The sequence below is a fragment of the Leptonotus elevatus genome, chromosome 7 (assembly GCF_054856555.1).
Source record: "Leptonotus elevatus isolate MCC_2025b chromosome 7, RoL_Lele_1.0, whole genome shotgun sequence".
Classification (NCBI taxonomy): Eukaryota; Metazoa; Chordata; class Actinopteri; order Syngnathiformes; family Syngnathidae; genus Leptonotus; species Leptonotus elevatus.
In genome coordinates this window covers 21,466,133-21,478,280 of record NC_141245.1, presented here as the reverse complement: position 1 = coordinate 21,478,280, position 12,148 = coordinate 21,466,133, and the positions used below count along the sequence as shown (strand labels likewise).

The window sequence follows — 12,148 nt, the reverse complement described above, 5'->3', positions numbered from 1 at the left end:
ATACAGTTTGACAAATCACTGATCTTGCCCGCCACGTTCTTGATGATAGATTTCTTTCAAGGGGGATTATTTTAATAGTAAATTCCACAAAATTAAAAATAATAATAAAATTTAATGATCATTAAATACGTTCAATGTAATGAATATTAAACAATTAAAATTATATTTGACAATTTAATCAATTAGTCGACCATTTAAATAATGATTTTACATGATAATTTAGCAGTTTATATTTTTTTATGTAAGTTTAAAACAACAGATAAATCACATATTGGTCATGAAATCACATTTGGGATAAATACTAGTAAATATATTTTTCAATGTCATTAATTAATGCAGTTTAATTAACTTTATTTCATCTACTTACATAGCCTAAAATGTTGGCACAAACAACAAAAAATATAAATAGCATAATGAAATAAAAGGCCTAATAAAAACATTACATAAATACAAATTACATTAATTATAAAAAAATAATAATAATCCATTAAATGCATCAAAATGCCCTTTCTTGTCACTACATTTTCACCTGCGCCACACCAATCAGCGCCAGCACGGTGTACAACTCCTCCTTTGTCAGCATGCCAGGTGTTGTGCGGTTAGCCGATGCCCAGATTTGGCCCAAGGCCTCCCGCGGAAGACCCGACGACATGAGAAGCGGATACAGCTTGGCCGTGTCGATCCCAGCCGGAGTCATGCTGAACTCTAGAACCTTCTTGAACATCTCTGAGGGCAGAAAAGCAAGAAAATTTTGTTTTTTGAGAACTGACTAAATGTTTCTGAGTCAATTTGACCCCTTAGCCACATGTACCAGAATGTAGTTATTTCATTACTTTTTCAGATTATTATTTAAAAAAAAATATTTTAATATTTTTTTTACCCCTAAACAATGTATTTATTTAAACTTGGCACCATTACAACATATGAAAATCCAAAGATTACCTGGGATGAGGCTGTCGTTGTAAAGCCAAGCTGGCGGGATGGACTGGATGTGTTCTTGTTGTGGATACACGCCAACACCCCCTGTGGCAATCAAAAACACACACTGTTATTTTTTGTTGTAGTATCAGCTTTGTAAGGGAATACGAGTTGCCAGTTGCCAAGCCTCTTGGCAGCAGAGCCCCTGCTGGTATCCAAAAATTCCACAAAAATCATCACTGGAAAGCAAAAATGTAATTATCCTGTAAGCTACTACCGGGGATTTATCATTTGATTGTACTGACCCAGATTGTTGTTTTAGGTAAATACAATGCAATGGTACCTTAAGTTACGAGCTTTTCAGGTTACAAGCCATCGCTAGGTTTACTTTTTCTTTATTTTTCTTTAATCAAACCAATAATGACTACGCCCTCACTAAAAATGGGCTTGTAATTTCATATGCAGTAGATTCCACAATGACGGCAATGCACTAAAAAGCAGAGAGTATCATAAAGCATCAACACCATACATCTAGCAGGCACAGAATCACGAACCCGTGTTACATTAATAAATACCGGTTTGCCTCATCAACAATATTAGCTAGCATGCTACTACCCTCAATAACGTGCTTGCACAAACTGATGTGACATCACACGAGCAAACAAATGTGCGTACTAGTACCGTACACAAAACGCTATTAAGTCATCAAACTCAACAATTGGCATTTACATATAGAATAAAAAATATTCTGGAATAAAGGTTAAAAAAGTCAACTATACGATTCAAGTAAGTTGTCATGGAACAAATTAAACTTGTAAAACAAGGTACCATTGCACATCATTGGCAATTTATATTGTCATATCTATGACGAGCCTCAGTGTTTGCCTTGACATGAAAGATCAATAAAAACATCAGCATAGAGCAAAAAGTCAATGTTAGGCCAAAGCAGGCAGCAGGAAGCGGCAGCCATTATTTCCACAAGAGTCCAACAGACACATTGAATGCAGAAAACCTGGAAATAAATGTAGGAGGAAGGGAGTAAAGGTTTGAAATGAAGGTACCTTAATGCCCCACTTTACAACAATCAGATTTATTCAAAAGACGTCAGCTTGATTTGATTTAAACGCCAACAAAAATTGCTAGAAAAGCCAACAATGGCGCAGTGGAAGAGAGCAAGCTGCGATTTTAGTGGCAGAAGACACTGCGGAGGTCTCATAAGAAATGGGCTTCTCTCACCGCTGTCACCACTGCTTTGAGGGGAGGGCTTGGCGGAAGCCGGGGGGGCCTCGGGTAGCTTCTCTGTGACGAAGACCGACTTGAGACTCAAGTCCCCGGAAGCCGCGGCCCAGTTCCTGGCCTTAATGCTGCTTTGAAACTGGGCGGAAACTCGAGCTTTGGGACTCATTTCTGTCAAAGTCTGCCTGCCTTTAAAGTTCAAGTGCGCCGTCTTGCCGGCCGAGAGGTCGCAAGAGGAGAAAAGCTTCTCTTCCAGGGACGGGCCTAGAAAAAGGTGCGAATGGGGAACAAGCATCTTTTTCATCTGACAACCTGCCTCTTTCATTCAAATGTGACAGCTGCTAAGAATGTTTAGAGTTGTTGCGATGCACAAATGTTTGAATGCAGCTGTTAGTTGCTTGGAATATAAAACCTTTCAACATATCGGTACATTACACTTACAGGTGGCAAAAGTTTAGGCAGTCTGAGATTTGCACCACTAGTAAACAATCTCTTACATGGTACATGCTAGTTTGAACGTAATTAATAGGAGCCAGTCATTTTTAACTTCCTGTCACAATATCAATAAAATAAAATAAAAATGCTCACTAAAAATGTTGTTTTTTTTCTTAATAAAATGACTTTTTGTATTGTTAATAATGAATGAATATATTATTCGGCCGTGCTTGCTTAAAATAATTTTTTTAACAATCATATTGTTAGGATTCAAAGTTTATTTTTAACTTACTGTCACATAAAAAATATCAGTGTGCTTGATTAAAAAAAAAATCCCTTGTTTTCTGAAAACTTCCAAATGCAAAAAAGGACTAGCAACTATAATGTTAGGCGTACGATAAAAAAGATCACATTGAATAATTGGTTAATTTATGGCAACGGCGTATTTGGGCCACGTATAATTATATATGTTTTTGTATTACTTAGAGAAACTAAAATCACCAAACTTGAATATTTGCGACATTATAAAGTGGGTAAATTTGCGAGAAAAAAAACACAGATTTATGAGAAATAAACCCGCAAATTTGTGACATTATAAAGTGGAACATTTTCAAATTAAAAATTTCACAAATTTTCGTGAAATAAACTCGCATATTTGTGTGGGGGAAAAAAACTCTGAAACTTGTCAGAAATACGCATAGCCCTACTAGGATGCTTGTGCAAAGTCACAATTCCCAAGTGTGCAAAATGCCTGCCTCGGAAGAACTCGTTAAATTATACTTTTCGGTCGGGTTTTCAAATAAGGAGATAGTAATTGCTTTAGCAGAGATTAACCATCATATTAATCATTTTCACTTTCAAAAAGGCACTGCCATTTTATAAGGTTGCAAATATTCAATTTTTTCTCTCGTAAATTTGGGAGTTTTTTTTCAATGAATATTAACCCCCTCTATAAAAATTTGTATATTTATACGTAGCCCTAATACGCCGTTGCAAATTCATTCTAATTAAACGTAGGTAATAAAACAAAACTTGAAAGAATACTTTCATTATTGAAAAACTATTTTGAAAATTTTACAGCCACATTTTAACATTATTTTTCTTTACTCCATCAATGAATAACCTGCCTGTCCATTTTAAATACCGATCCCCCCCCCCCCCCCTTGCTTTAAAGCCACCGACGGAGGTCATGTGCACTAAACAAAGAAAACCTTCTGCTAATCCAACGTGAATATAAAGACGGATGGAAAATGAGCAAAAGAAACAATTTACCTTGAAACGACGTTTGAGAGCCGCTGTTGATGGCAGAGAGTGGAGGAGCGGCAATGGGAATGGACACAGAGGAAGGGAGGGAAGCGCGGACTTGAGAGGAAAGGCGCGAGTGTGCGGAACCGACGGGACCCTGAACAAAGTCACTAAACTCCTCGTCCTCCTCGGGGAAAGAGGCGGTGAGGGAGCCGATCGTGACGGTCCTGCGGGAGGAGGCCGCAGAGGAAGAGGAGGAGGAAGGGGTGGGCCCTTGAAAGTCACTAAATTCATCATTGTCCTCGGACAATGGCGGGGGGAGGGAGGGAGTGGCGACAGACGAGTGGGATGATGATGATGATGATGAAGTCGAGTCTGCAAGAATGAGCAAATCGTGATGATGGAAGACGCGCACACAAACACGAAAAAGGAAGACGTTCGGATCAAACAGCAAAACTCAATTAGACCTCCCAGAAGGGGGCGCTATAGTAGATTCTAGGACATGGGTGGGGAAAGTACGGGACACATGCAGCCCGCTCCATTCTTTAACCTGGGTCACCAAGCATTTTCATTATTTACATTGTGAGCCCTGTAATGCTGTATTAATGAGAATGAATTATTATTTCTTTCTTTGTTTATCGTTTATTTGTTGTTTGCCAAGCCGTACCTGGCTTCTTGCTCTGCGACGACGGCGTGGGGTGCATCTTGGCGTCCCTGCTGAAACCGTCCAGGTTCCCCTTTATCGCCTCCAGGGCGTCGTCCCGGCTCTTTTCCCCCATCTGAGTACACACACAAAAGAAAAACCGGTGAGCGAGTGAGTGGATGAAAAGCGAGAGAAAGAATGAATGCCAGAGACAGTCGAATTTCTCACCTTGGGTTTGACGCTACTGAGCAGCCGGAGCTTCTGCTTCTGCTCCTCGAACTGTCGCCGCTTCCTGTCCTCTTCCAGCATCTTCTGCTGCTGCTCCAGACGCTTCCTACAAACAATCAAATGGAATTGTAACGCAGACACCCTTGAGAATGCCATTCTATAAATAGATCAAAGGTGTTCTTGTTGAAAACAACGGAAAGCGGACTACTTTCTTTGTTTTATCCTTACCTACTCTATTTTGGTCAAATCTGACTTCTTTTGATATTTGACATTAGTAAAAAGCACCCTGAAATTTGATGGCTTTACCTCGAGTGACCCAAAATGAACAACAATTAAAACATTTGAAAATGTCATTCTTTTGTACTCGTGGTACAAAATAGATGTACACTTTGTACAGTGAGGTTGTTCCGCATTTTAGATTTACCGGTATAAGTTAAAGAAATGGTGGCAATGGTGGAAATGAGAGCTGCATCGATTACCGGTATTTTAATTTCTAGTATTCTGCCAATTGACTTATCAAGTAATGGGATTAATAATTGATATTGCAGGTATTTTTTCCCCCAAGCCTCATGTTCTACACTGTGGTTTCTGACTTTTGAGGGTGTATGGCTTTAAAGGCGGTGCCTGACCTGGTGAGTGATATGGGTGTCAGCAAATAAGAGTGTAGTGAGAGTTGGCTGACTGTTAACTGGCTAACTTGTCAGCAAGTTGAGTGGGGTCATTAGCAGCTCGTGTTTAACTTTTTTTCTTCTTTTTTTTTTTAATAATCTGTGTGCAATCTTTTTACGAATACGATTTAATATGCTTTTTTTTTTCTCAAAGTCATCTTCCTAAGTATTCTTTTTACCAAACACAAGCAATAAATTAATCTGTTTTACAATAAGCAAGATTAGATTTTGGATATGTAAATGTTTTGGTTTTATAGGTTAGGCTTACACTAAAATAAGTGAAAATGAACCATTAATTAATATAAATGAGTTTATTTATCTACTTCAATTACAATGTCTAAATTATTAAGAACTTTATAACTTGCAACAGAATTTTCACGATGACAAATTCACAAAATTCTACCAAAACAAAAGTCAAAAAAAGATAGATAATTCATGATTTGGTCGAGACTATTATTATATGGGTTTTCTTGGCCCAGGTCAAAAATGACTAAGAATGTACTGTGTGTGCACAGTATTAAATATGATAGAGAGAAGGTGTGTGTTTCTTACTGGTGCTCCTCTGCCATTTGCTTCTGCATTTCAGCGGTATACTGTGGGCCAGCAGGTCTCATGCCCATAAACTGGGGCTGGCCCAAAAACGGCATCCCGGGGGTCTGCATCCCGATCGCCATCCCGCCCTGCGACATACAGTGAATGGTGAGCGGTGCTCGAGATGCAAGTTGATTTCATTCTGCCAGCGTGCTTGTAATGCAAAACAATCATATCTCAAATCATCTTTCCCCATAGAAATGAATGGAAATGCTATTAATCCGTTCCTGCCACTGTTTTTTGTTTCTGTTTCACTGCAATAGTGATCAAATGTGTCTCGAACCTACCTGAATTGGCATGGCTCCTGGCGGCATCTGTCCCCCAAAGTTCATTCCCATCATGCTTTGCATATTTGGCTGCATGACTTGAACCATTGGGAAGCCCTGCTGCTGCTGCTGCTGCTGCTGCTGCTGCTGTTGCTGTTGCTGTGGCTGTTGTTGTTGCTGCTGTATGGGCACCATGCCTGCACAAAAACAACAAACAGCAAAAATGACATTTTGATGTATATTTATTTACAGAATGATGTCTAAATCCACCTATGTACAGTAACAGATTATATGTACTTCACTATTTCCCACCCCTGATACACACTGAAGGAAAAATTTATAGAAAATATAGAGTTGATGACTTTGTGATTGAATTTGCCGAGCAGTTAGGGAAAGATGAGACCAGCAAGAAGCCAATCTGTTAATCAACAGCTTGGAGCAAAACGAGAGGAGAGGGAAAAAAAAAAAAGCGCAGACGTTGGGTTAAATAACAGCCGGGGCCTTATGGAGCCACAGTGTGATTCACCCATTTTAGGAGAAGGGCAAAAAAAAACAACGTAACTTTGTAGACTTGACTGTAGATAATATCTAGTAGTTGTGTTTATTTCAATTGTGTAAGGTGGCATTTATCGCTAATAAATAAAGAGGATTAATCACATTAGAGTATTTGTAATCTCTTCCTCATCATCAGCCAAACTACATAAACTGCAAAAAAAATAATAATTCCAATAAAAAAAAAGAAAAGAAAATCAATATGACCCCCCACCAAAAAATGTATAATAAATAAATTAAATATTCGGTGGATTTTTTTTTAAACATACATAGGTTAATATTTTAGTAAATGATGGACTTTCCCCCTAGTCATTTAAAATATACACATTTTACATTACATTTTTGTGCACATCAGATTAAAAGAAATCTCTGTCAAAATAAAGAATTAAGAAAAAAATATAATAAAAGCTTGGTAACATAATATTGTAACTCACCTTGCGGCGGTCCCAAACTCCCTCCAACGGGATACATGAAACTAAAGGGGGTGAAAAAAAAAAAAAAAAGGTTTTGAGACACATATTTTTAAGTCTATTTCCTTAGTATATGTGGCATTTTATGGCTCAATATATGATGTCATCAACTAAACAATTTTAAGTTTTTCATTTGTGTGGTGGGCGTACTTAGAAATGACAAATATTAAGAAATGAAATATTAAAATATTGAAATATTAACCCATTCACTGCCATGTACCATATGTTTATATTCATCAATTGGAATCCAACCATTTACTGCCACTGAAGTGTTTATTCGTCTAATACATTTATCGACAGCTCGGCGGTTGTTGTTTTTTTTAAAGCAACTGCCAGTGAATGAGTTAAACAAGCTCTGCCTCACAACTCTGATACAACAACCAAGGACAGAAAAAGTCCTGTTTCATCACATTTAGCTGTTGATGCTGAACAGGACATGGGTGAGAAAAGGTGGGAAAATAGCAACTTTTTGTCTCAAAATAAACCTTAACGGGCTTTGCTGATACACAATGTGACGCGCACTTTCTGTAATTGTGTCCATTATTATTTCCACCACACTGGCTGGACTTCAGTTTCACCTCTGCTGTATCAGTGTCATCCATTCATTCATTATTTACACGGCTCAGGCTCACGGCATGAAAAATACATGAAAATGAAGAAATAGTTCTCATGCCTGGCTAGCTGCTCACTAGTACTTAACACTAAATATTGAGAGAATGCTGACTGACGCTTATTGGCCAACTTCTCCTCTATAGTGGTTACCACTTTAATGTATATTTAAGAGCTTTCCATTGTAACAATATCAAATACACTGTTGCCTTCCAGCATTTCACCCTGCGGTGACTGCGTAATGAGTAGTTCACGTGACATTAACACAAACTTATAATTCCATATAAATCCATGGATATTAGTTGTTAAAGTTAGTGATGACTTTATCAGCAATCCAGCACCGGAAGTAATGCGCTTGCGCTTTCAGAATAAGAGCATTCTACAGGTAGCGCTGTTACCAAGGTGAAAATGCTTTGGTACTTTAGCAGTATTCTTGGTTGTTATCGTTTGTACATGTTCTCTTTGATATTTATCTTTCTTTTATTTAAAAAGTGCTCATAAACACCACCTCCTGCTCTAGTACGTTTTGACAGGGGTCGGTTGGGAAAATGGCTGAATGGCTGCATAGATGTTTTATTTATTTTACTGCACTCAAAAACAGATGTTATTCAATTTGTTATCTTTGTTGTTGTTTTGAATGAAAGGGACATTTTGTTTTGAATATTGGAGTATAATACTGGCATATGTGAATATTAAACCACTATAGGCCCGCGATTGTACGTATTGGCGCTATTGAGGCGACATCACTCACATAAAACGTCATAACCACACATTAAAGTAGTCTCGATTTTGTATTATAGTTCATAAAAATAACGACATGACTGTCAGACGGTCTTAAATCATCGTGGTCGAATCCTCCTGTGACAGGACCCATCTGCTAACGTTAGCTATGGCAACCAGCCAGCTTGTCAGCCGGCTTCCACCACAAAACGCACTGGTGTCGACGCCCCTTTAAAGCCGTCACGATTGACCGCTTAGAGGCTTGACGGATGTAGTTGGTGGATAAATGTCGAAAAACCCATGACAAAATGGAGAGAAGGAAGATTGTAAATGCGCTCGAGTACCTGCCACCTCCAGATGATCCCGGCCGCAGCGCCATCTTGAGAAGGGCTGGAGATGACGTCATTCAAAAAGGGAACAATTACTTCTAAGCCCCGTGTTGAGTCTCGCAGGCGCGCCTTAATCTGGGTTGTTGCAGTGCATGTATTGACCAATATGTGTCACTGTTTATCTGTCTGACAACCGCGTCGGACGTTGCGTGTCAAGACGAAAAAAACTTGTCTTGAAACTTTCATTTGAAACCCTGACCCAAACTTCGCCCGTTTTGAATCCAGGCTTAAAACCCTCATTTTAAACATTAAACATGGTTTTGGAACACTAATACTTGTTTTGCAACCCTAAAAGGATAATACCCTAGATTGAAATACAAAGTTTGAAACCCTACTTTGAAACCCTAACCCAGGCTTTAAATCACACATTTTAAACCTAACCCTAACCATTGGTGCAATCCCCAATTCAGGCTTGAAACCTAATCCAAGCTTGAACCCCCAACCATGTAATTGTCATGAAATATGATGATGCTGATGATGATGATGTCATTAATGCAATTGCTTCAGAGAATGAAGAATAAGCAAGGGATTGGGGGGAAAAACAGATTTCGGAGGGCTTGAATGAGCACATGTGGCCCAGCCAAGGTCTCTCTTGGCTGGGCAACAGTGTGAGCAGGCACATTATGTGGAGCTCCCTTGGCATGGAGGCACCATATTTTCACCACTTTAAATGTCAATAGCTGAATATCCATTATTAGTCCCGCAAGAGTGATTAATGGCGTTGCCCATTAGTGATTAGACGGCAGCTCATTACAGATGTTTGCATGTCTTCACGCCCCCAATTGAGGTTCATTAGAAGCCCGATGAGGCTCCATCACTCTGTAGCTGTAGCTGTCTTCTCCTCCTCCTCCGCTGGGGAGGCCATCCGCAGATCTGGGATCAGATCATAGTGGACCCCCCTCCAGGTTGGGCCCCCCCTGTTACCCCTTATACCCCCGTCCGGGTGAATGGTGGTGGGCCGAGAAAGGTGAACATTAACCGGTGTGCCGTAAATCATGCCAAAGTTGCGACAGCGTCAGCATGACGACATCAATCTGTCAGACATTCTCCTCAAAACGTGTGAGCAGTTTTAACAGCTCGCATCACAAAAGAGGAAAAAGCTTTTTGGGCATTTTCTAAGACAGATACAACACAATTTGGAAATAATAATAGAACACAAAAAACAATGACAATTGACCTTGCGGCGACACTTTGGGAGGCGCATGCAACGAGACGGAAAGTGGAAGGCGCGTGCTGAATGCGGCGGCGTGTTTAGCAGCGTCACAAGAAAGGATGCTACATCAACTCCAGCTGGGCCCCAAAGGGCCTCACGGAGGAGGAGGCGGCCCAGCGGGGGTCAGGGGTCAGGGGGCTAATTGGTCACCACTGCGACCCCGGGACCGAAACTCATCTTTGACGCTCTAACACTTGCTCAGGACACGGAGCTCTTCCATCATCACGCCTCCTCTTTTCTTGTTGTTGTTATGCTGCTCATGATGATGCATGTACAGTCATGGAGATGAGGGTGATCGCCGTGGTAACGCTGTGTAGCACCACCTACAGTGACGTCGACAAAACCTCTTTTCGGGATATTATTTTGTTGCTTTTTGTGGAATCTATTTATATTCATCTATCCCTCTGGTTTTATGTGACATAGACAGTATGTATGAATTTGGTGCCTTAGTCGAGGTGGAGGGAATAATTAGTCGATGGGTTTTGCTAGAAAGAAAATAAAGTCACAAAAAACTATTGGAACAGCTGAACTTTATTTGGGTTTAAACATGTATGCTTAAAATGGTGGTAGGTGTATAACAGCAAACCACATTTCCTGACACGACTTGTGCTTCCACACAAAAACTTCTGCAAGCACAATTTTCACAGTCTGAGACTCTACGTGGCTTCACAATTGTTGAGTGATGTCATATTGAAGCTGGTCAAATTACCCCCCCCCCCCCCCGATTTTGACACTCAGATCTCCGAGTTCAAAGGGTCATTCCAGTGCACACTTTGTGGTATGAGGTTGGAGAAGTCTGACTTCCTACTTTCCTTGAATGCAGCATTAGACAGATCCCTAGCTAGCTAGTTCGCTAGCTAGTTAGCAATCTGTCTATCTCGCCAGATAACAAGATTATCCATCTATCTATCCATCTATCCATCTATCCATCTATCTATCTATCTATCCATCTATTTCTCTCTCTCTCTCTCTCTCTCTCTCTCTCTCTCTCTCTCTCTCTCTCTCTCTCTCTCTCTCTCTCTCTCTCTCTCTCTCTCTCTCTAATACATGAAAACAGATGCTTCAGGGCCCCTTTGTAGCCAGGAGAAAAAAGGTTACAAAAAAGGGGCTTGCTCAGATCTTTGCAGGCTTCCTGGGTGTGAAAATCAAAGGAGTCATTGAAAAGCAAATTGAGCAACATCAGGGGATTACAAGACTGAACCCAGCGGGACACCGGGCTTCAGGTCAACGTGGGGATACGAGGACACACTGCGGGGAGATACAAGTTGCACTAATAACTACAACCACATTTGAGGAGGGGTTTAGGGCGAGTCATCAAAGTTTGCCGCCATGCTTTGCACACAATGTAATTACGGAAACTACAAGTCATAATTTAACAGCCGTCATCAGTCTACTATAAACACTTTCATAATGTTTTTAAACAACTGGTACCCCTCCAGGTAGTTTACCTCACGGAATGTCTTCTTTTCGACTGATACGATGGCTAAAAATTATAATTTAAGCAATTTCTTTAGTTTTCTCAATGATGCGGAAGGGGTTTATTATTATTCGTGGTATTTAGAAAGAAAAAATCCAGCCCCTAAATGCAGATGAACTGAAAAACATGACATTTGGTGGTCATGTTTTTTCTAAGTAGACCCATTAAAGTCATACTTGAAAATGCACAGAAAGTCTGCCAGTTTGCTTAGAAAAGGCCATTTTGTCCGTAATGGAAAAATAATGAAAAAAAGAAACTTGAATAGAAAGTAAAAAAATACAAAACTGTTAATATAAACAATAAAAAAAACCACTGCATAATAAAATGTCTCACTCTCAACTAAATTAAAATCAAAATAATAAAAATAAAAAACAAATAATAATAAAGCATTCAAATTCAAAAGGTCAGCATGGTCAAACAAAATAACAAGCACGCTTTAATGTTCACTTTGAAAAACTTTTACTCAAAATATCAACATTTCCTCAGCA

The 12,148-nt window shown here is 39.6% G+C and overlaps 1 protein-coding gene across 6 annotated transcripts in view; it reads right to left on the bottom strand.

The window, feature by feature from the left end:
• synrg (synergin, gamma) overlaps positions 1-8,987 on the bottom strand; it is a 28,371-nt gene extending 19,384 nt beyond the window's left edge. For 3 of the 6 annotated variants that reach the window (XM_086080024.1, XM_086080025.1, XM_086080026.1), the window contains exons 1-10: positions 8,926-8,987; positions 7,217-7,257; positions 6,252-6,427; positions 5,926-6,053; positions 4,706-4,811; positions 4,502-4,613; positions 3,862-4,209; positions 2,155-2,418; positions 943-1,023; positions 530-726 (exon numbers count right to left, since the gene is read on the bottom strand). In XM_086080024.1, coding sequence (XP_085936150.1) covers positions 530-726; positions 943-1,023; positions 2,155-2,418; positions 3,862-4,209; positions 4,502-4,613; positions 4,706-4,811; positions 5,926-6,053; positions 6,252-6,427; positions 7,217-7,257; positions 8,926-8,987 — 1,515 coding nt within the window. The remainder of the gene's footprint in view (positions 1-529; positions 727-942; positions 1,024-2,154; positions 2,419-3,861; positions 4,210-4,501; positions 4,614-4,705; positions 4,812-5,925; positions 6,054-6,251; positions 6,428-7,216; positions 7,258-8,925) is intronic. The other 3 variants (XM_086080028.1, XM_086080029.1, XM_086080027.1) reach the window with 2 other exon arrangements.
• Positions 8,988-12,148: the final 3,161 nt, after the last annotated feature.